The sequence below is a fragment of the Zalophus californianus genome, chromosome 14 (assembly GCF_009762305.2).
Source record: "Zalophus californianus isolate mZalCal1 chromosome 14, mZalCal1.pri.v2, whole genome shotgun sequence".
NCBI lineage: Eukaryota > Metazoa > Chordata > Mammalia > Carnivora > Otariidae > Zalophus > Zalophus californianus.
This window is the reverse complement of record NC_045608.1, coordinates 52,593,924-52,618,638: the sequence shown is the minus strand read 5'-3', so window position 1 is coordinate 52,618,638 and position 24,715 is coordinate 52,593,924. Positions and strand designations below refer to the sequence as shown.

The window sequence follows — 24,715 nt, the reverse complement described above, 5'->3', positions numbered from 1 at the left end:
AGGGTAAAATGCTCAAGGGTAAAAAAATGGAAACTGGAAATGAGGCCTAAGAGCTTTTGGAAAGTGGGATGCTGCCAGAATTACAGTTTCATTCCTGAACATTGGTCTGCATTTGAAGGTCAGGACAGATTATTAAACAGAAACCTTCAATTCAAGTCTAGGTGAACAATTTAATTATATTATTGTTTAATAGAGTTATTGCTACACGAGACTTGGTTTTATTTCCTCACAGACCATAAAGTTTCCCCTATTAAATATTTTTTTTCATTACTCATGGATCAAATACTAGAGACCTTAGAAATACGACAAGCAAGTATAAAATAATTTCTAAACTTCCCTTTAGAAATGTAACATTATACTTTATTTTTATCCCTTCTTTTTAATACTGCTGCAAAATTCTAAAGGCATGATTGGCAGTAGGGTTTCACTGAGTTTTACCCGTAGTTGCTATCAGCCATTTTAAGTTTTCTATTAGTCAAAGTGAAGAAATTAATGTAGAAGTATCAGATGTTATTTTGACTTTGGGCACCAGTCAAAATTGAGCTTTTTTTTTTTTCTTACTTTACATAGCTAATTAATGATCTAACTTGACAGCAGATTTTTTTCCTTATCGCATTTTTAGGGAAGATTGTAATTCAAGGGACTTTGGGAAACGATGTAATTCTGAATTTCAGATTCATATTTTAATAAAAATGTTTAGTATCCTCTTTTTTTTTCATAAAAGCTTTTAGATAGCTCTCTGAAAGTACCAACAGTGTCTTCAGTATTTGCTACTAGTAACATACATAGCAGGTATTTCCAGGGTCTGCATATTAATCTTGTGATTTCTTCTATTTGAAAAGAAAAAGAATATGCATGACCTGGCAGTCAATCTGAAGGCAGTATTTCTCTTGATGAATATCTCATCTTTTTTTCTTTAGCACTGCAAAGTACTTTTGTCCTTTATTTGCCACTAATGCTTATGATAAAAAATTAAATTACTGTTCATCCTTTCAATATGTTTTCCTCAGAGGATCTCTGCTGAAGAACAAACATTTAAAAGAGGATGCAGAAGATTTAGTTTTATACACAGCCCTGCTATATTATTCATTGCAATGCATTTTTAATGTTAGAGAAGGAGAAGTAAAATATATGTTAATTTCTAAGGTGAGACAGGCAGTGATCGAGGGAATGATAAATTCACAGAGGCTGGAGATGTGTGTGCTATAATAAAATAGAAGTCTTCTCTCCTGAATCCTGGGCTTTTTTTTTTCCTGTATGTGGAAGGGAAACTTGGAGGTTTTTTTGAATGAAAATCTCAAGACATCATCTTCAATAGTTAATGGGCCTCCGACTCTTCATATTTCCAGTTGAGAAAAAGGTCACCAGACCATGATTATTAAAAACAAAAATAATACAAGCAAAGCAAAATGGAAAAAAGAAACTCTGTCAACATAACCCAGATTTTACTACATCCTATATCAGCTACCTAACTCTTGTCTCTCCAATTCGGTTTACATTTCTCAAAAAATTTGCACCCTTGTTGTTCAAAAATAAGCCACTTATTTTTCTTAAGTAGGTGAAAAGATTTCAGTGAGCATTCTTTTAACTTCTAAAGCATGATAATATTTTACAAGAACAGCAGAAGAATAATGTACTTTATTTGGTCTATGAATTGTCGAGGCTAATGGTTTTCTTTGTATTGTGTTCTTTTGGAAGTCAACAATTTCTCTTCAATCCGAAAGGATTACAGTATCCGGTAAGGAACCAATTTACAAACTTCTCACAGTATGAAAGAAGATTCAACTTTCTGGAATCTGTTCTTCAAACTCCCACAAGCTTTTCAGATCTGGAGAAAGGGATGGGCAGCACTGTTTGATGTAAACAAGAGATAGTGAAAGCACTTGGGTTCTAGAGTATTTTCTCGAATTCTCCAAATCTATATGCAATCTGTTGTCATCAGAAAACACATATTTTGAATTTGGGGAGGACGAAAGTGTGAAAAAATAAAACTGTCATGTGGAGACTTGTCTGTTTTTGGTTGTCTGCCAAATAACAAGTCCCAATTGAGTCTGCAGTTAAAAAAAAAAAAGAGGGTATTTTCCATTTTCTTTTGTTGAGTACTGATGAGCAAAAAGTGGAGGAAACATACATTTAGAAAAACATGTATGAAGCATGAATTGCTTTTTGAAAATGTTTAATTTTATCACCCTTACATCAAAACCAATATATTTTATTGTATACCATTAATCTCAGTATAGAACATCTTAACATAATTCAGTCTTCCATTCACTCTGCGTTAGCACTTCTTTTCACCTCTTTCAGATGCATTAATATAAAATTGGAAATACCTACTTTTAGGACAAATATAATTTTATTTCACTGCTCAAACAATATATAAAGTAACAAATGCCTACTTTTGCAGTTATTACCTCATTGATTTTATTCTAGACATGTAGTGGTCTGAATTTTATTTTACTCATTTTATAATGACTATCACCATAGCAACTAGGCAGATTTTACCAAAATGATAAAACATTCATTATATATAGCTACCTACAATGATTCATGATAGGCTACACACCAATACTGAATAAATGATAATAAAATTCAAATTATCACTCACAATCAGACTAACAAAGCCAATCATCCCCAGAATATGTTGTTTTGTCTTATTCATTTCCACTTCTTTGTTTTTTTTTCTGCTTTATTGCCAAGGCACCTAGACATTTCATTAGTTCAAATTATAGAAACATGGGATTCTTGGAGCAAAATTTCTGTTTTAAAAAAATTGCTCCTATTATCTAAGTTTGTTGAAATTAAATCTGATAGGGAGGTGTGCTTTCTGTAGCAGAGAAGTAGCTAATGTGCCTTACGCCACCCAAAGTTTTTAGCATGGTCCCAACATGTCTGTATCTCAGAAGGCAATGTTTATATAAGCATGAAATATTTGTTCTGGAAGGCAAGAGGGAATCTTGTCCCAGGCCCTTGTGAACTTGCCATTTTCTGGTTGTGTAGCCTTAGGCATAGACTTGAAAATTCTGAAGCTCATTTTTTTTTTTAATCTTTAAAATGGGGTTTCTGCAACACAAGTGAATAAACAAACAAAAAGCAGAATCAAACATATAAACACAAAGAACAAACTGTTGGTTACCAGAGGAAAGGGGATTGGGGAACGGGCAAAATGGGTGAAGAGGAGTGGGAGCTACAGTCTTCCAGATATGGAATGAATAAGTCACAGGAATAAAATGTACAGCATAGGGAATATAGTTAATGATACTATAATAGCGTTATATGGTGACAGGTGGTGGCTACACCTGTGGTGAGCACAGCATAATGTAAAGAGTTGTTGAATCACTATGTTGTACACCTGAAACTAATGTAATATTGTGTGTCAGCTATACTCAAATAAAATAAAATAAAATGGGTTTTTTTCAACAATTAATTGAAGCAAGTGTCTATATCTTCAAGCATGGTGGCAGATACCTGAAAATTGCTCAGAAATATTAACTATGATAACAATCGTGTTAATAGTGGCATAATGACATGTTCTCTATAAGTGTATCTTTCTTCTTTTCCATCTCAAACGATATTTATTCATTATACCCAGTGGAATTACAGTTAAAATTCTGAACATTTTACTTCCATATAGATTTATCAAGTTAGCTTTACAAAATAGGTCCATCTTTTCTGTCAAGCATGGTATGTAGCCATATGAGTCCTGCTTCAGTGTCAGCATCTAATAACATTTCAATCTTCTATTCACTCATCTTGAAAAAATACTCATGTGCAAAGATGAAACTTTTGCCTATAAAATTCTCATACTATTTACAATTGCAAAATATTACTTTAAAACTTTCAACAGTATTTTCTTTTTTCCTAAGGTAAAGCTCTGTTTATGAAACAGTCAGAGAAAAGTACCCCGTGCTCACAAAAAACAGAATAGCCTTATTAGTCCCAGAGTATCAGCACTTTTGTTTAAAATCACTTTGCAGAAACAAACCAGCAACCCATGTGTCTGTGAGCGAGCAGACACGTATAAACACATATGTGTGTAAATGTCAATGAAAAGAGAGTCCCTGCAGCTGGGGTTCCAAAATCAACCTAAGACTGTGATTTCTTTAATATTTCCCTTCCCACAGTTAGGGAGCAGGCAAGCAAAACAGTCTTTTCTTGAAATAATTTTTTTCTCTCTAGCTCTACCGGACTCTGGCCTGACATAGGCATCCTTTTTCCTTAGCATAATGGAGGCACATCAGTCTCAGACTCGAGTACTATAGCTCAGATCAGAGAAAAGGGAATTCTGGGTTTCCTTTGTGTTGACTGATTATGAGTCTTTTATGGTTATTGTATCCCAATCCCTTGGTAAGTTACTTCTAGAGACTACAGTCAGAGAGATGCAAAGACTAAACCCTGGGGTCAATTCTTCTCAAAGGGTCTTATTCTTTGATGCAGTCAATGAAGCATGTTCAAAAAACTCTTAAGAAGATACAAAAAGAGGTAAGTGATGGAAGTCTGGAGGCAGATTCAAAATTCACCCCCCACCCCCCAAAATTAATTAAATAGCATTCACTCTTTGTTGTGTACAGTACAGTGATTATAGTTAATAATACTGTATTATATACTTGAAAGTGGCTAAGATCTTACACATCCTCACCACAAAAAAGGAATGGTAATTATGCAACATGATGTATGTGTCAGCTACTATAGTGGTAAGCCTTTTGCAATATATAAGTGTATCAAATCAACATGTTGTACACCTTAAGCTTACACAACCATATATGTTAATTATAACTCAATAAAGCTGAAAAAAATAGCATGAACTCTTTATTGTATACCTATTACATATTGAACATAGTACTAGACACTCGAAAGACATCCTTTAGTTGGTTGCCATAACATTTGAGAGTAGATATTATTACTTTTGAAGTTTACAGAGAATAAATAACTCACAGCTACGGATGATACTGAACCCAGGTCTCACGGACTTCAACGGTCCTTTACTCAACCACTGCAGTGCTAACTGCCCCGATCTCAACCCTGGAGTAATTGCAGGGTAGGAAATGTATTTCTTTTTCTTACCACTAACACTTTTTAGGAAGATATTTATCTTTTTTTTTGGAAACACTTTTGCATGCAGTCTTAGGACACATGGGGGCAGGGAAGCATAAATGTCAGATATCAAAACATAAATAAGGGAAAGCACCTATATATATATGATAAAGTAAAGGATTAGGAATTTATATTTTTTTCAAAAGATTTTATTTATTTATTTGAGAGAGAGAGAGAGCACATGAGAGGGGGGAGGGTCAGAGGGAGAAGCAGACTCCCTGCTGAGCAGGGAGCCCGATGCGGGACTCGATCCCGGGACTCCAGGATCATGACCTGAGCCGAAGGCAGTCGCCCAACCAACTGAGCCACCCAGGAATTTATAGGTTTTTTTTTTTCTCCAAAAAGGGAAGAGAAGACAGGAATAGGATTGATGAGAAAGAGGAGAGGAAAAGGAGGCGCTCATAAAATGAAGAGATGCTGGAATGATGGAGATTAGTAAACTTTGGGGAGGTGGGTAAGCGAAAGACCATTGAAAACTGATGCTTATTTATGTTCCCTTAAAGGTTGTCTGGCTGTGATAGAAAGAACTCTTTCATCCTCCCCTGGTGAAATTTACTCTGCTTATGACACATTATGGGAGTGGGTCTTGGAGCCATCTCATTGATTCTTCTGGGATTCACATCTGGAGAGATGTGGTGAAGCCCAGAGATACCACGTAGTGAAGCTTTGCCCAGTAGGCAACATAGATGGCGACAACACATATCTGAGATGTTTGCAGATCTTTTTGTGTGTTAATAATTGCTAATAACTGCGATTAAAAATATTCAAGTCAAGTATACCTAGCTTACAAAGGTGATGTGCTGACATCTGTGTGACATTTTTAAAGTACTGAGTGACTGTTGACTTCAAGGGCAGGAGCAGAGCGAAGGTTCCTTCACTTATCTTTGCTTCTTAGAGGATGGCATATAGCAGAGACTTCTTACCACACTTCTCAGAATGCAGTAAGTCTTAGAGGTATCCTGCAGACTGAAACCACTGACTACACTACTGCAACTATCATTATTAAATCCTCCACACTCCCTTGTTACCTCCGAAGCATGTTCCAAAATTTGTGTCATCACCGTTGTTTACTTTTTCCACTCTTGCTTCTGCTCCCATTTATAGGAGACTCATCGTTGCTGAGAAAAAACAGAAAACCATGCTGACAGAGGCACCTATTTTCAGGCTCTGGGATCCCAGGTCTAAGAGCTTGCATTTACTAAGACTACCCATTTATCAGATGTAATTAGACATTTCACAAAATATCACAACCACTCTCCGTTAGGCATGGTTATCCCCGTTTTGCAGATAACAAAACTGCGATTTCAAGAGGTTATATAACTGACTGAGGATCAAAAAATTAATATGGGTAGAGCCAGCACTCACCATCCAACAGTAGCTAACAACAAAAGTGTGCTGTCTGAAGTCCAACACGTGGCCACTTGAAGTCAGCTTATTTTTTAATTTTAATTTTAATTTAATTTTATTAATTTAATTTAATTTTTTATTAACATAATATATTATTTGTTTCAGGGGTACAGATCTGTGATTCAACAGTCTTACACAATTCACAGCCCTCACCATAGCACACACCCTCCCCAGTGTCCATCACCCAGCCACCCCATCCCTCCCACCCCCTTCCACTCCAGCAACCCTCAGTTTGTTTCCTGAGATTGAGAGTCTCTTATGGTTTGTCTCCCTCTCAGATTTCATCTTGTTTCATTTTTCCCTCCCTTCCCCTATGATCCTCTGTCTTGTTTCTCACATTTCTCATATCAGTGAGATCATATGATAATTGTCTTTTGCTTAGCATAAGACCCCCTAGTTCTATCCATGTCCTTGTAAATGACAAGATTTCATTTTTTGATGGCTGCATAATATCCCATTGTGTGTCTGTGTGTGTTTGTGTGTGTGTGTATACACATATACCACATCTTCTTTATCCATTCATCTGTTGACGGACATCTAGGCTCTTTCCATAGTTTGGCTATTGTGGACATTGCTGCTATACACACTGGGGTGCATGTGCCCCTTTGGATCACTATATTTGTATCTTTGGGGTAAATACCCAGTAGTGTAATTGCTGGTTCATCCGGTAGCTCTATTTTCAAAAGTTGGCTTATTAAGGCAAAATTGCTCTTTCACTTTCCCAAATCAGATCTATCATTTGACCATCTTGAATTCTTAGGGGTATCATTATTCTCTTAGTTGTCCAGACCTGGTATTTTAGAGCTCACTCTGAATCACCCAGCTTATCTAGCACATCCAATCCATCCCCAAGCCTTTAAAATTTTTCCTGGGACTATCCTTCACATCAGTTTTGTCTTTTCCATTTCTACTGCTGCATACATCCTCCAGGCCCTTTTCCCATCTGGATTATATCACTTCCTTTGTTCCCTAATGGGTCTTCTTATTGCTAATATTTCTTCATTCTGACCTGTTCCATATATAGTCAAGATCAATCTTCTTTAAAGTAGCCTATAATTTTGGCTCTCCCACCTCAGCACTCTTCAATAATTCAACACTGCCTACTGAATAATGCCTCAAATTCTCCCTCTGGAATCTATGTACTATAAATGTGATTCCTCTCTACTTCTCTAACTTTATCTTTGCTCATTATCTTTATCCTATCTAAACCAGAGAGTAATTTTAATTCTTTAGTTTTCTTTTATTTGGCTAAATTATATAGACTAGATAAAAATGATTTTTTAATGGAACTAATAATACTATCCCTTTCCTCAAAATAATTTCCCTAAAACAATTTTGACTTTCTTCAAATTGACCTGTATCTTCAACATAGAGTTTTTAACTCTACAACCTTGGAAATGGATTTTGTGGATAATATTTTAAACAGAGACATTGTTTTTGTGTCTAACCAAGTATTGCTTCTATCTTCCACCTCTGACAGCAAGGAAGATAATTTTTATCACTTAAATGTACATGGAAATTCACGCTATATTTTGGAAAGAGAGTGGAGGTGGGGAGGGACAGAGGGAGAAGAAGGGAGAAAATCTTAAGCAGACTCCACACCCAGTATAGAGCCTGATGTGGGGCTCGATCCCACGACCCTGAGATCATGACCCGAGCTAAAATCAAGAGTCAGTCGCTTAGCCTCCTGAGCCCCCCAGGTGCCCCAAGAAATTCACTATATTTTTAAAATAAAGTTTGGTACAAGAGTATAATTTCTGCTAGGATGATGGCACTGTTCTGTTTTTGGTGCTTATAGTGTTTAAGGACAATCTGTGGTGTGATTTCTACCTCAAAAATGAAAAAATACATTTTAAAAGCAACTTGTTTTGGGATTTGAGAAAGTGCTAACACCTGTTGATTAACTCTATAGTTCTATCGAAACAATGTAATATTATTGAATAGGTACTATTATTATATCTTATATTTTATGAAATAACTCAATAATAACTGTAAAATATAAATAATATTTCCTTTCCCTCTTTTCCTTTTCAAATTGCTCATTGATCTACATGTGACCCCATGACAGGTACAGATTATATGGGGATTTGGTGAAAAAGATAGAATTAGAAGCTATAATCATCAATTTCTAGTCCATCATTGTTTCAGCAGTTGGCATTTCCTTTTTTTTCTCAGTTCAAGTTTAGTAGAAACAACAAAAGACAAAAAGTGATGCCCTACTACTGTACATAAGAGTTGGCCTGCCCCATAACACCTGAGGCTGAGCTGTTATGGGGCAGGCCAGAGGAAGAAAGGCTGGTCTCCCCAACCCCTGCCCCCATACCACATCTGCACAGAGTCTAAAGTCTTATGTTCTAAGCATGACAATAGTACAAAAGAGATTTTGTTTTCATGGCCACCCACTGCAGCCCAGCCCTAAAATGACCCGGTGCTCACTTTTGCTTAGAGAAATATTCTTTGCTCTTCTGGACATCAGGTTTGATGGTATCACTGCCAAGCTTCCAGCCAGCTGGGCACACTTCCCCATGCTTGTCAGTAAACTGGAAGGCCTGAACCAGTTGCAGAGTCTCATCCACAGAGCGGCTGACAGGAAGGTCATTTACCGTGATCTGCCTAAGGATACCTTTATCATCAATGATAAAGAGGCCCCTGAATGAGATGCCTTCATCAGCCTTTAAGACTCCATAGTCCTGAGCAATGGTGCGCTTGGGGTCTGATACCAAGGGAATGTTCACGGGTCCCAGTCCTCCTTGTTTCTTGGGTGTGTTGATCCATGCCAGGTGACAGAAATGAGAATCCACGGAAGCACCAATCACTTGACAGTTGAGTTTCTTAAATTCCTCTGCCCTGTCACTGAAAGCAATGATCTCCGTGGGGCAGACAGAGGTGAAGTCAAGAGGGTAAAAGAACACAATGTATTTTCCTTTGTAGTCAGATAGGCTGAGGTCTTTGAACTGGCCATGTGGCATAACAGCCGTGGCTTTGAAGTTGGGGGCAGGATGCCCAATATTGGCATTTCCTGAAGACATCTTGCTCTCAGCAGGGTGTGGGAAACCTTCTCACCGACTCTGAGACCAAAAACGCCAAAGACAAGGCAGGAAGAAGACCCGTTGGCATTTCCTTTTTTTATGCTTCATTAAGTTAAAATTTTGAGTTTTATGAGAAAAATTAAATTCTAATTCTCTATTTTATATCTCATTTTTTATTTCCAAGAAAATCATTAAAGTGATTTTATTTTATTTTTTTTTAAAGATTTTATTTATTTATTCATGAGAGAAAGAGAGACAGAGAGAGAGGCAGAGGGAGAAGCAGGCTTCCCGCAGAGCAGGGAGCCGGACATTGGGCTCGATCCCAGAACCCTGGGATCATGACCTGAGCCGAAGGCAGACGCTTAACAATCTGAGCCACCCAGGTGCCCCTAAAGTGATTTTATGTCTCAATTTCAATAAATATGGAGATAGAAAAATTTGAGAAAAATCCAGAAAAACAAAAATTAAAATTCTGAGTATTTTCTCTCTGGGAGAAAATGAGGCCATTTGTCATATCTTTCCACCAGCACCGTTACTCAGTCTATGGATGTGTTCACTTCTTTAAGTACTATAGGAAAATAGTGACCAACTGTGTGATAAGTTTAAGGGGCTTAAAAGAGTTGCTACATGAAAACATGTCCTTCGTTAGCCCATCTAAAATTTTCACTACCAGAATTCTTTCTAGCATAAGGCACTATTTACATTAAGTAGCTATTAAAATATATATTATCTAGGGGCGCCTGGGTGGCTCAGTTGGTTAAGCGACTGCCTTCGGCTCAGGTCATGATCCTGGAGTCCCGGGATTGAGTCCCACATCGGGCTCCCTGCTCAGCAGGGAGTCTGCTTCTCCCTCTGACCCTCCCCCCCTCATGCTCTCTCTCTCTCTCATTCTCTCTCTCAAATAAATAAATAAATAAAATCTTTAAAAAATATATATATTATCTAGGAAAGATAATACATTACTAGTCCCCACTTTCATTTGTGCAAGGGAGGTTGTCAGATTTGCTTATTGGATACCTGGATAACAAAAAGTTTCCTGAACCAACGAAACTCAAACCAGATTCTTTTTGAAGGAGATAGAAGAAGGTCAGTAATGCTCTACACACACACACACACACACACACACACACACACACACGCACGCACGTACATACATATATTTCCATTATGCTCCTGTAGTTCATGCTGGAAACAGTTGCTCCTCAACATTTTCCTTCTTCCACATTATCCAGCTGCTTGGAAAACTTGGAATTCCACTCTGGCATAAGAAAAGTAAATATAATCTTATTGATATGCTGCTTTTTAAGCATTAAGGTTGTAGCTTTGACATAATGAATTAACTTTCCAACAAAATAGACTTGCATAATTTGGAAACCTGAGCAGCCGCTTTATGTTAAAATATCCAATAATCATTCAAAATTTCACCTTGAATCTGCTCTGTGACATCTATGCAACAGGGATTTGCGGATGGGTTGTAATCTGTCTTTGCCCTCCTGTAGGATGTTACTTGACTAATGAGTAGTTTACTAATGAATTTTAATTTCATTCTGACTTCCTCAGTTAGGATATCCATTCAATGCACACAGTGCTATATCACTAAGCTAGCATATTCCACGTGATTTCCTTATCATCACTCTAAGAAACAGTGAACCAACAAATAGCAAAACAGTGGCAAAGGCTGAAATTGGTTACAAGTGTTTTTCCCATACTATCTGATACCATTCTCATACAATCTGACTCCAAAAAATAGTCGGGTCATGATCCCAGGGTCCTACGATGGAGTCCCACATTGGGCTTCCTGCTCAGTGGGGAGCCTGCTTCTCCCTACCCCCTGCTCATGCGCTCTTTCTCTCTGTCAAATAAATATATAAAATCTTTTAAAAAATAAACAGTTTTAAAAAAATAGACTATAGAGATGTGCCTATCATTTTAGTTCAGATCCTTATTTTTCTCCTTCATAATCTTTGAAGGGATATCCTTTTAGCATTTAAATGTTTTAAATTATTCTCATACATGTGTACAAAAAATTAAATATCCCAGAATAATTTAGTACCACTCCTCCCCACTTTTTCCACTCTACTGAGACAACTACTTTTAACTCTGCATATATATTTTTCTTTATTTTTAATATTTAAAAAATGATTATGCTACTATTTCTTTCTTTTTTTACAAGATTATTTATTTACTTATTTGACAGAGAGCCAGAGAGAGAGCACAAGAAGGCAGAGTAGCAGGCAGAGGGAGAGGGAGAGGGAGAAGCAGGCTCCCCGCTGAGCAGGGAGCCTGAAGCGGGACTCGATCCCAGGACCCTGGGATCATGACCTGAGCCGAAGGCAGACGCTTAACCAACTGAGCCACCCAGGCGCCCCTATTTCTTTTCTTAATACATCTATTTCTTGATTTTTGACTTTAGTTTTGTGTTTTAACGTGGTGCTGTGCTAGGATTTAGTTCTCACTTTTTGATTGCTACTGTTTAATAGGATCTGATTCTTGTTTTGTGAATATAATAATGAATATCCGTGAAGACGCTCTTTAGGCTCTCTCCCTCCCTCTCTCTTTTCCTTCCTTCCTTCTCTCTTTTGTTTCCTTCATTGAGTTTTTCTGGTTCTGCGAATTATCTTGGTATCCTCTAGGGTGCATTTCCTTTTTATCTCTGTTTCCTCACGTGGGTTGTAAGAATTCCTCAAATGTCCAATAGTTCTCATTTGGTCATTCATAATAAGAGAAAATGAATGGGCACCCTTCAGTAGTTTAGCTGGTAGAGCCGAGGACCATAGATGGAATGTATAAATCATGGGGATGAAAGGTGCAGCAGAGGGAATATAATCCATGGTATTTTAAGTGTTGTATGGTGACAGATGGTGACTAGGTTTGTGGTGAGCATAGCCTATAACATACACAGTTGTCAAATCCCTATGTTATATACCTGAAACAAATGTAACATTGTATGTCAACTATATTTCAACTGAAAAAAAATAAAGTGAAGGAATGGGAAACTGGCTTGAGTTTCTGTTTACATGGATAGAACTTTTGGGTGGTAAGTAGTTCTTAGCCCATGGGGAATTGGCTATTTCACTGAAGGCTCCTCAAAAACCTGAATCTAAAAAGTGTTTTTCCACTATACCAAACAAAAATTGCACAGAATTTCTGCAAATTTTTCTGTGTTTCAAAGCCCAACTATTGCCCTTTTCACGTGTCAGAGTTTTCAATTAGTATCTGATTTTTAAAATCCCACTTTTTTACTTTCTTCCTGGATTAAATTTGACATAAGTGAGTTTGGGGGTCATTCTGGAAATTTTTTAAAGCATATTCCTTTTTTTTCACTGTTGTTAGTCTCACTGCACAGTCACCAAATATTCTCCATGTTTACTGAGCGGGGACCATGTGCCAGGTGTTGTTCTGGGCGTCTGGGATGCACCATGCACATCAAGTAAGCTCTTCATGGAGCTTGTATCCTAATAGGGGAGACATTTCTTCTACTTCTCATGAGGCTGAACATTTTTAAATCTGATTATTGGTCCCTTGGATTTCCTTTTTGGAATTACCTATTCATAATCCTTGTGCAATTTCCTATTGGGATATTTTCTTCTGTTATTACTTTATAGGAGATTTTATATTTTGGAGATAGTAACCATTTGTGTCATATACTTTGTAAATTAAATCAACAATGAGGTATCATAATTTTCTCATCAGATTTAGAAAAATTACGAAGAGTAATAATATCTAGTGCTAGTAATGATGCAAGGAAATGGGCACCACCTTACATTGCTTACGAAGTGTGAATTAATACATTTAAAAAAGTCATGTGGAGATTTCTATTCAAATTTAAAAGTCAAATAGCATTGATTGGCAATCATATTTTCAAACACCAGCAGATAAAGATATTGCATACTGAATACATTATTTTCCTTAGTAGGAATATGAGACAATATAAAATGATGATGACTAATGTTCCTGCTAAAGTTATTTGTGTTGCTGTTATATAACCTCAATTCTTTATCTATTTCTATAATTATCAGTAAAGTACATCGTGTCCAAGGATATATTAGATTTGGAAGCCACCTAAAAAATTCCTTTAGGTTTCACCTCTGGGAGCATTCAAAGCAGGACAGAGAACATGTGCAGAAGCAATACTTAAACAGACCTCAACGTGGAAAGGATTTTAAATATTATAGTATATCATGGTATGAAATATTGTACAATTTAAATAATGAATTTGGTCTAAATATATTGACTTGATTTTTTAATGCATTATTAAATGAAAAATAAGTTGCAGAAGAATGTGTACTCTACAGCCTCATTTTAAAACAAATAAAATAAAAAATATAAATGTTTATTTGAGCATAAAAAAATCATAGAGAGATTCACAGCAGATTGTTACCTAACAGGTATGGAAAAGGAAGAACACAGGGGCATGTTTAGCTTATTATTTATGAATATTTAGATTTTTAAATTTTTCTTTAAACAAGTATGTGCTATCTTACAAATAACTAAAGGAAGTTTTTATAAAAGAAACCCCAAACAACCAAATATACTATGATCCCTGCCTAAGAATTTTCAGATCAGAATCTTTGGGATGAAAGTCTTAGGATTTGAACTTTTAAAGTGATCCCTGTACGGTTCTAATGCACACTTTAATGTTAGATTCAGTCACTTAGAGAAAATCAATAATCAGGAAAATAATAAAAATTAATTAATAATATATCCAGGTTAAGATTTATCCATATATATACAAATAACACGAATTAAGTTTAATGACTAGATTAAAGAACTCACCATAGTATAATGTAGTCCTGCAGGACAAAGTTTATTGGACATTGATCACAAGGCAGGTTTGCAATATGGTTATCAGTGAATTTTGTTATTTCAAAATAGTCAACAATTCCCTTTATTGAAGATGTTCAGAAGAATGTGTGCAGCATGCTATGAGAACCATTTCAAATGATGACTTATAAAAAGTCTTTATCAATGTAACATTGGAATGGGTGCATAGTCACCCAGAGCAATTCATTAAATGGTGAAGACTGGTTTTTATGGAAAAGTTCTGATATGAATACAATCCAGCTGGGTTCCAACATAAGCAAGGCTACCACCTGCAGGACAAAGCATGGTAATAAAAAAGAGGAATCCTGGATATGGCTCATGGGGGAGGCAGAATCTTGGTGTAGAACTAACTGCCAGGAAGAGTGGGCAGCAAATAGAAACAGGTAGAGCACCCCCAAAGAGCATTAGGCACTCTAATATTTTCCTGCCAGGTTTGGAGATCCAAGACAATCCAATCTCATGGTAGAGGTAATTTCCAGAAAGTGGCAATAGCCAGACTCTGGGAGGTGGCATAACTGGCATCATGGATCTCCGAGGTTTGAATTGGGTAACAGCTAGGCTTTCTTATTCCAAGTCTGTTCTGCAAGGTCTTGTGTCTGGCTGTGTTTTTTTTTTTTTATGCTTTAAAAACTTATGAATGCACACACATATTTGCTTATCATGTATGAAGATGTAATTGTGTGATGAACAATTGCTGTTTCTTCGGCTCTGCACATAATAAACTGATTTGGTTCTAGGGATCTGTTCTTTTCTCCATCCCCGCACTGATGTTCCTCAGGGGAGCTGACTTAACTCCTGGCTTGAGGAGTGGTCATGGGGACTGAGATCAAGCAAATTAGAGTTTATCGGTCCCCTAATCACAGTGATTGGGTTTAGGAATGCACACCTGTCCCAAACAATTCAATTGGGCATGCCAAGAGATATTCCAGTATTTTGTTTGTGAGTTTGAGAGACTGGAAAAAACAAACAAACAAACAAACAACCCATGAAACCAAATTTCTTTTTCACAGGATTTGAACCTGAAAATATGGTCTAAAGGTTGGTGTTACCAAATATTGCATAGACTGTTGCTAACACAGAGCCAGCAGTTGGGAAAGAGCAGGTCCTAGATCCAGAGATCAAGCCCTTACTTAGATCAAGCTGCATCCAAAGCCCATGAATTTTTCAATTAAATAACCAATAATTTCTCCTTATTGTTTAATTCAGTTTAAACTTTGTTTTCTGTCATTTGTAACCAAAAAAGCCCTGGGTAATTACGGCAGATGAAAGATGGCTGCAAAGTCTTTGATACTGTCTTTATTTAGAAATTGAGTCTGTGATCCTTCCCTCCCTCTTGAATCATGGTGGGCCCCTTGCCCATTATGCCTCATAGAAAATGGCAGAGACACCCTGTGCCAGCTTCTAGTTCCAGGCCTTAAGAACCTGGCAGGAATAGAATCTCTGGGAGCTCTAAGACACAGTGGAAAAAGTCCAGCAGCCTGGAGTGAGTGTTTTGGGGAAGAGTCCCAGCTGAGAATGGCCGTCCAGCCATGGCATGGCACATGGGACAAAAGCTGTCTTGGATTCTCCAGACTAGTTTATCCATTTGAGACCCATTCAATTAGAGAAAATAAGTAGCGAAATCCCAGAGTGACCCCTGTAATGATCCTACATGGAGCCAAGACAATCACCTAGCTGAGCCCTGACTAAAATACTTGACTCACAAACTTGTGAGATATACTAAAATGGCTAGGTTTGGGGGTCTTTATGCAGCAATGTATAACCTGAAAATAATTTTTTTACTTATTAAAATTTAAACAGTTAATTATTCACCTATTTCTAATTAGTTTCTTTTTCTTCTTTCTTTTTACTATATAATCAGTAGGTGTTGAAGAGTAAGAAAAAATTTTCTTTTTCAGGATGACAGTGATAAACAAGATGAGGTCCTTCTCATGTGAAAGGTGAAAATAAGACTTCTGATTTCTTACGTGTGAGCTGCCTCAGGTAGAGTGTTTTGTCAATATTGCAATTTTAATCAAATTACCTAACTTATTTGGTTCTGGTTCTTTAGTTAATAAGGTATACCCTATTATATAGCTAAATATAAGTTTTTATTTTATTTTATTTTATTTTATTATGTTATGTTGATCACCATACATCATTAGTTTTTTTTTAAATTTTTTATTGTTATGTTAATCACCATACATTACATCATTAGTTTTTGATGTAGTGTTCTGTGATTCATTGTTTGCTAAATATAAGTTTTAATGAATCTACACACATATATACATATATATATCTTAGGTAATATACATGTAAAAGTGTGTCATAAATTATAATTATCTGTACACAGTTTAAGTTACCATTACACTTCCACTTCTAAATTCATATATAGAACATGTCCTTTAAGACCTCATTTGTGATTAAAAATAGATTGCTATTATGACCACCACCACCTATATTTTCTTTTGTGGAACTGTATACGTATCCCGGTATAAAAAGTTATTTACATTGGAAGGAAGATTTAGAATTATAGCTAAGAAAAGACTAATTACAAGGGAAAAATAAAACCTTCACATAAGGTTTGGTGAAAATGTGGGAATTCAAATGAATAAGACTTTTGTGGTCAAAAGTAACATGTAAGTATCACATTGAGGAGGAAGGGTGCTATGACGGATTTTGGCTCAGAATATATGATTCAAACTGTAGCCCTGACACTCACTAGCTTTTGTATTTGGAACTCATATTTGTACCCTTTATAGGTCATATAGATAATATTGTGGTTTTTTTTGAAGATTTATTTATTTGAGAGAGAGAGAGAGAGAATCTGAAGCAGACTCCCTGCTGAGAGCAGAGCCCAACTCAAGGCTTGATCTCACGACCTTGAGATCACGACCTGAGCCAAAACCAAGAGTTAGATGCTTACCTGACTGTGCCACCCAGGCACCCCAAAATTGTTTTCTTCTGTGCATAATTTATTAACTGATTTTGAAAGTAACCCTTAAGTGTACAAGTGGTATCTGAAGAAAGTCTATGATCTGAAAAAAAGGAGTATCTGCAATTATCTTTTTGTCTATATGTGTTCAGAAGGTATTAAAAAATGTGCCATTTCTTTACATCTTGTCATCTGTTGTTCCTTGTTCCTCCAGTATTGTGAGTGAGTGGAGAAAGATACAGCTGTAGGCCATTGTTCACAAAGCTCCAAATTTACTTAAAAATAATGTGAAATTACGTGCATTGAAAATTGCTTTGATGCAATTAAAATTTAATAAAGTTAGAGCTGCTCATTTAATTATTTTCTGACATTCTATAAATATTAAACAATGGTTTATTTCTTTATTTTCAGAAGAAGATAATTGCAAACATTACTGTTGTCAGGGCTCCTCATTCCTTTTGTTGTTATGAAGCAACATTTTCATAATATCCTTTTTAACTGGTGATGAGTGATACTTGATTTCTTTGTCTTTCCTGATTTGTAACTCAGAAGCCTAATTTTAAATGATGTAATTTTTCATTTTAAAACTTTCTCAGGTTTCTGTAATGATTTAAGCCTATCAATATTTCCTGCTTAGTTTCTAGCCTACAGCTGAGTTGTGAAAAACATTATGATTTTTCCTCCAGAAGTTCTATTTGATCCTTTAGTTCATATAATTGAAAAAACCAAAAAACAATTTGCAATCCTATTTCCATTAACCAGCCCCTGACATGAGGCTTTATATCCAGACATCTTTCTCAGCATACTTACACTACAAGTGATGTCCTGTTTTACCAGTTCTTACACCTGAGTTTACTAGATTAGAGTTCATAGACCACCTCAATCAAAATCGCCCTTAGGAGCTTGTTAAAAATGAAGGTTCCAACATCTCATACACAAGATTCTAATTTAGTCAAGCTGGAATGGAACCCAAGGATCTACATTTTTAATAAGTGTCCCCAGGAGGTTCTTATGGATACTTACAATAATTGACACAATAAATATTAGACCCACTGGTAATCAAGTTTCCTTATACATATAATATATATTCATAGACAAAATGAAATGGAAAATAGAGATAATAATTTGACTGTTTTTTGGGGAAAGAGCCTTAGTGTGCGGGAATATCTACTTGGAGGATCATATGACTCATTTAATTATAAAATTGAAAATCTTACAACCTCATTTTATTTCTCTATATGGCTATAGCAATGGATAAGAGCTTGCATAAAAATCAACCAAACAGTTGTACACATTTTTGTGGTTTTAAAGTATGTTCACAAATTCTTTGATACCCTTCCCTTCAAAAAAGGCAGCCTAATTCCTCCCTTTTCTGAATGTGGGCTGTATTTAGTGACTCTCTTCAAAGGAATAGAATGTCATGAAACTGGCAGTGTTATTTCTGAGACTAAGTCACAAAAGACACTGTGACTTCTATGTTCAGCTTTCTTTATCACTTATTCTGGGAGAAGCAGGCTGCCATGTTGCAAGCCTGCTCCAGAAGCCCTGGTAAAACCCAGGTATGGAGACTCAGTTCTCTTGCTGGTCAGTCATGAGAGTAAGCCACCTTTAAAGTAGATCTTCAAACCCTAAACAAGCTTTTGGATGACAGTCGCCCTTGTTGACATCTGGGTGGACACTGGGTCAGCACTGCCCAGCCAAGCTATCCCCAAATACATGACTCACAGAAACCATAAGAGCTATTAAATTTCATTGTTGTTTAAGACACTAAATTTTGGATATGCACCAATAAATAACCAGTAAACACAATTAGATAGCTATATTACTTGCTAATATACTATTGTTTTATAAAAAATTATTGAAAACATTTACATATCCAGTAATCTAATAACTCATGCTGAAGATTGAAGGTAGTTCATAGGTAGTTCATAGTTCACCATAACTTTTTGTCATCCCCACAGCTAAATTGCTAAGCTACTTTCTAAAGACTACATATTTATTTATTTATTTATTTATTTATATTTTTAATTTTTTTAGAGAGGGAGGGGGAAGTTAGAGAATCCTGAGCAGGCTCCGTGCCCAGTGCAGAGCCCGATATGGAGCGTCATCTCACAACCCTGAGATTCTGACTTGAGCCAAAATTAAGAGTTGGATGCTTAACTGATTTACCCACCCAGGTGCTCCTAAACACTACATTTTTTGAAAAAGGACATTTTAGCAATAATATTACTCAATAAGTAAGTGAGAAAATGGATATTTTTTCCCTTTGTGTCATCTATTGTTTCAACAATATTTATTGACACCTACTATGTGCCGATCACTCTTCTAGGAGCTTGGTATATATCAGTCAGCAGAAGAGACAAAAATCCCTACTCCCGTGGACCTTACATTTCAGTATTAGTAGTAGTTCATTAAATAAAGGTGCATTGAGGACATGCTATGTACACATAGAAAATATGTATATGGCCTAGGCCCTGCCTTCACTTAAGCTATCATGTCCTTTCCACGTGAATGCATTCCTGTGAACTCAACAGTTTTCAAAAGTGAACTTTTAAACAACTTTTGTGTCAATTAAAATGTATATTATAGTGACAAAATAAATTAAGATGGTAATTTTGTCTGTCTCCCATCTTTTGATTATTCATACACAGGCAATAAGAATGTTTGAGTTCTTCAGATCATTCTCTCTGTCAGCCTGTCACATTTTAATGTCAACTCTGTTCATTAGGGACATTCTACCCAGGGGGCTTTTTATCTTTTGTTTCATTTAGTAAAGAGTGAGAATGTCCCAAGACATGTGAGACATGTTTTTGCATAACAGCTTCTTGATATCCCAGCACTCATACGATGAGAAGGGAAACAAGATAGCTATTTTTTTTTCTAAGTAGAGGATGATACTGTCTACCATTTTTATAGCATTTATATTATATTAAAACTGTATATTCTTGGATTTATCAGTGATCTGTAAAAGTATACTGTAAACATAAAATGATAAATGCAGGTTTACAAATGTACAATGGCAGTGTAATTAGTAACAATTGTTAGTGATAACAGATGTTCATAGACTTAAAATTTTTATTCTTTTTAAAAAAGTTTATAGACCAGTGGTTACCTGAGTTCAGATTCATCAGTTTACAGATGAGAAACTACTCAAGAAATTTTAGTCAAAATTAGCTATTGGCAGAAAAGTGACAAAATCCCTAGCCTGTGACTCAGCCTATAGTCCTTGTCAACACAGTGAGGTTTTATCTCATTATTATGTATAGAAAGAAGCAGAGAAATATTCATTTCACAAGTGCTTAATTTTTCATCTTACAGAAAGTAACTTCAAACTTCAATGTCTTACATTCTTAATTATTTGTTAAACCAATGTGAATTCTTTATTTTATTTTTATTTTAAAATGGACTTAACTGGAGAAAATGGCATTACAGGAAGTTTTTAAAATAGAGAAAAATCTAAAATCACTGACCCCCCAAAATTGCATTTACTTTTGCATTCTTACATTCTAGTTTTTAAGGTAATTGTACTAATAGCAAACATGCAATTCTCTGTGTGTGTGTGTGTGTGTGTGTGTGTGTGTGTGTGTGTTTACTCAAAAGTCCTTTAGGTTGCTTAATTTTTGGTATTATAAACACCATTGCAAGTAATATCTTGTGTATTGGGCTTTGTCTATTTATAATTGTCTTTATTTCATTAAAATTAATTTTTGAGGTGCAATAATAAGCTAAAAATATGGACATATTTGCTCTTGATACATATTTCTATGCCATTTGCCCAAAAGGCATGGTACTAATTCTCCATGCTATTAGCAATGGAACGTCATGGAAGGTAAATAAATCTTTTTCTGTTTTTTCCTCCATCATGTAGTCCATAGACTGGTGCAAAGTAAACACCTAAAAGTTATTGCTAAATGGATAATAAATATAAAGGTACCAGCTTCTATTCCACCCAAATGTCTATGCTACTGCCTTGGACATTACTATTTTAAAATATTTGGGTTTAATTAGCCATTTATATAAATTTTAGTGTTTTTATTTATAATCAGTATGGATCCTAACTCTCCAGTCACTAAGTGAGTATCTGCTTATGTATATTTCCAGAGCTTATTAACTATTTGCACACTGTGAAAACATAAGCCAGTCATACTCTAGAATCTCTGGGGTAAGACAAATGCTCAATACCCATAAGTTGGGAAAGAATTGGGGCTTGTCAAGTAATAGAAAAGGTAGTGAATTCCATGTTTTATGTTGTCATCTTCAAGGTTTTGCAAATTATAATAAATTTAGGGTGCCAATTGGTAGAATGGCCATATAATTTGTGAGCTGAAACACTTTTGAGTAAAAGGGACTGTTTTTCATAAATATGCCTGGGACAACAGGCATACACTGGGAATCTTCTGTGAAACTCAGAATGCAGTCACTCTGATCATGGACATAATACAAACTTTATTCTCTAAAGTTTCTGTCTCTAAACCTCCATCTGCATCATTAGGGAAGGGCACTCTGTTAAAAGAAAGGTCCTGTGGAAGGGCAGTCCATTCAAGCTGTGTTGTTGGAAAGAATACTTGTAAATGGGTAGAGATCAATGTCACAAGGGCATTAGAGGAAAGGAAATTCAAAACAAGAACAACAAGGCAACCTAGAAATCGCCTTGAGATTTCCCTAGCCTGTAACCAAGTATGGGAGTTGTTAGCAAAAGTGGGGAATTGGAACTGCCCAGTATTAGAACTACTACAGAATTGTCCAGGCAAGAGTCGGGAGGGAGATAAAATGAGCCTCCTGTGGAGGGTGGAACCATATGGAGACAGAGCCACTGCCATTGGCACATCTCAGAGGTAGAGGTGGGAGTGGGACTTACCCCGGCTTCTCCCTTCCCCGTGCTGTCTGGTCTGTCTTTGGTTGAACCAGAGATTAGCTCCCAAAGGAACCTGGTGATTATACTTTGCAGAGTCAGCCCGCAGTGAAATCAGACAGAAAAGTGCAAGGGAGGAGGAAGAATCTGAAAGCAACTAGGAAAATGGTCACCACACCCAATATAATCAGCATAGAAAGAGAATGAAGAGCAACATACAAGTCAAACTGGCTCATTAGTGGGCTGCACTATTCAGGTCTGATGTACAGCAGGACACAGTGTGATTTTTCATGTGAGCTACAGTCATCTATTAGTCATTACAGAATCCCCTGGGAACTCAGAACCAGGCAATAGGCCCTGATCTGAAGGGCTCTGGAAGATACAATGTCTTTACTCAAGGGCACAGGACAGGGCAACTCTGACTTTTTGTTGTTTGTTAAAACATGTAAGATTTTTGGGTATAATAAATGCATAAACAACCTAAGATGTGTTTTACTCTCGGTTTAAAATTTAGCTTTTATTTCTTTTACTGAGAGACAAGGAGGAGAAAAGTCAATAATGAAATAGAGTTCACTAGAATTAAAAATCTTGATGCATATTACTAATTAGTAATTAAAGTGCTTTTCTCTTCCCTTACACTTTAGAAGCACATACAGTGTGTATGGATCATTTGAGAGGAGATGCCACTCTTGTCATACCCTCATGCTGTCTCTTAAGATTTTGATTTCTCTGCCGAGAAAAAGTGCCCCTGTTTTCTCTGGTACTGCCAGTTTGGGGCGGCTGGGGAGGATGAGGCACACTTATGGACGTTAACTGTTTTGCTATGTCAAGAAACAAAAAAAATTTTGATTTCTTACTTTTTGACTCCTCTTAATTTGCAGGGGCACCAACATGGTCCATATATCATCCACACTATGAGACTTTCTGAAGCAACAGGAATCAAGAATTCTTCCACATAAATTGGAGGAAAGCTCCTCTTCTGAGAAGGAAAATAACTACTGGCTAAAGTCTAATTAGAATTCTAAATTACGGGCTTCAAAATTCTTAATCACTAGGATTCTCTCTGCTTAGTTGATCTCATTTTCTGTAACATTTAAAGTCAAACACTGTGCTCCACAAAAGCAAATATATTCATTTTAACCCACGCAAAGCTCTGCAGACTCAACCTCAAATCCTGGTCTCCTAATTTCACAGCCTAATGCTGACTCATTGCTTTCCACAAGTTGACTTTTTTTTTTTTTTTAATTCATTCTCACCATGACGACTTCTCCAACTATAGATAGAATAATCATAAGATTTTCTTAGCCAAATTGATGCACTTTTAAGAGTAGGAAAGATGCCATTTGTAATTACACCAGGAATAGGCAACATTCACAACCATCCCTGGCAAACCAAGATATATGGTCCACCCTAACTATAGCCCTAATCATTCTGTAAGCCTCTGAACATCATAAACACATTTAAATAAATACAGATTTATACAGATATCCTCTCTCTCTTTCTCTTTTCCTCCCTCATATTTTTCCACCTATTATTTACTATGACCTCGGTTTTGCTCAAGATCCAAGGAAAGTATTATTTCCATATTTAAATGTATGAATTTTCCTAAACTTTTATCTGGGAACTACCTGTTAGTTTGTTCTTTGGTTGGTCATTGAATACTACTGTGTATATTAGCCTTCACTTATGATTCTCTTTCCATTGGAGAAATGGAAGACTTGGTAACTTCTGGGTAAAGGTGGGACACCTTTTTGTCATTCTAGGGACTTGGAGACTATAGGCTAGGACTGACCAAAAAAAGTAAGATCAACATGATTGGCCAGAAAAGCCCATCAGATGCTGTGGATCTAGGTAAGCAAGTTGTTAAGACCAGAAAATTCAGCCCAGGGGAAGGAGAAGAAGCAGGAGGCTGTTCTATGTGGCTGTGCAGCAGGATCCAGATTCCAGGAGACCTGGTGTGAACACCAGCATTGCTAGCTGGTGTGAGGCTGTTGTGCACCTCTCTATTTTTACTATAGGATGTGTGCAAGAAACTTTTAAAACGACAACTCTTGATTCTAAGAGTTACCCTGTGGCTTGCTGGTGCATCCACCCTCCTAACTTAGTCTAGCAATGATTATTCTGGTTAGCATGGAAGGTCCCTAAATTTGTAACCAGCAAGTTTGCCTGAGATTTTCTGAATTTAGAATTGATTTGGTAATATTTGCCCATGTGTTATTGAAATGTCTCATAAGCATTCCGCTAATATTTGGGGCTTTCACCTGGATAAATAAATTGCTTTTATTACAACTAGGAAAACCTTTTGCCATTGTGTAATGGATTGATATATTGATCATTCAATAAAAATGGACATGAATTTTTTTGTTGTTTTCAAAATTGTTTAAAAAGTTTTTACTTTGGAGCTGCCATCTTGCGTCCCTGTGTGTGTGCACCTGATCTCTCTCAGCTGGTCCCTCTGAGACCCACTTACCTCCAACCCTACTTGCCCTCGTCCCATTTCCACTCCAACAAGTTGAGAGAAACTATCATGAACCAGGAGAAACTTGCCAAACTGCAAGCACACATGAGCATTGGTGGGAAAGGAACCGGTTGCTGAAA

General features: G+C 36.4%; 1 protein-coding gene and 1 long non-coding RNA gene across 2 annotated transcripts in view; one reads left to right on the top strand and one right to left on the bottom strand.

Moving 5' to 3' along the window:
• Positions 1-23,599, top strand: part of LOC113912873 — a 29,247-nt gene extending 5,648 nt beyond the window's left edge. The window contains exons 2-3 of the long non-coding RNA XR_003517022.2: positions 16,250-16,334; positions 22,999-23,599. This is a non-coding gene — a long non-coding RNA (uncharacterized LOC113912873). The remainder of the gene's footprint in view (positions 1-16,249; positions 16,335-22,998) is intronic.
• LOC113912872 (peroxiredoxin-1-like) lies at positions 8,931-9,527 on the bottom strand. Its single transcript, XM_035723961.1, has one exon. The coding sequence runs from the start codon at positions 9,525-9,527 to the stop codon at positions 8,931-8,933; it is 597 nt and encodes a 198-aa protein (XP_035579854.1).
• Positions 23,600-24,715: the final 1,116 nt, after the last annotated feature.

Bases quoted from the DNA above. Each gene is read 5' to 3' on its own strand.
- LOC113912872 (XM_035723961.1), bottom strand. From the start codon at position 9,527: ATGTCTTCAGGAAATGCCAATATTGGGCATCCTGCCCCCAACTTCAAA.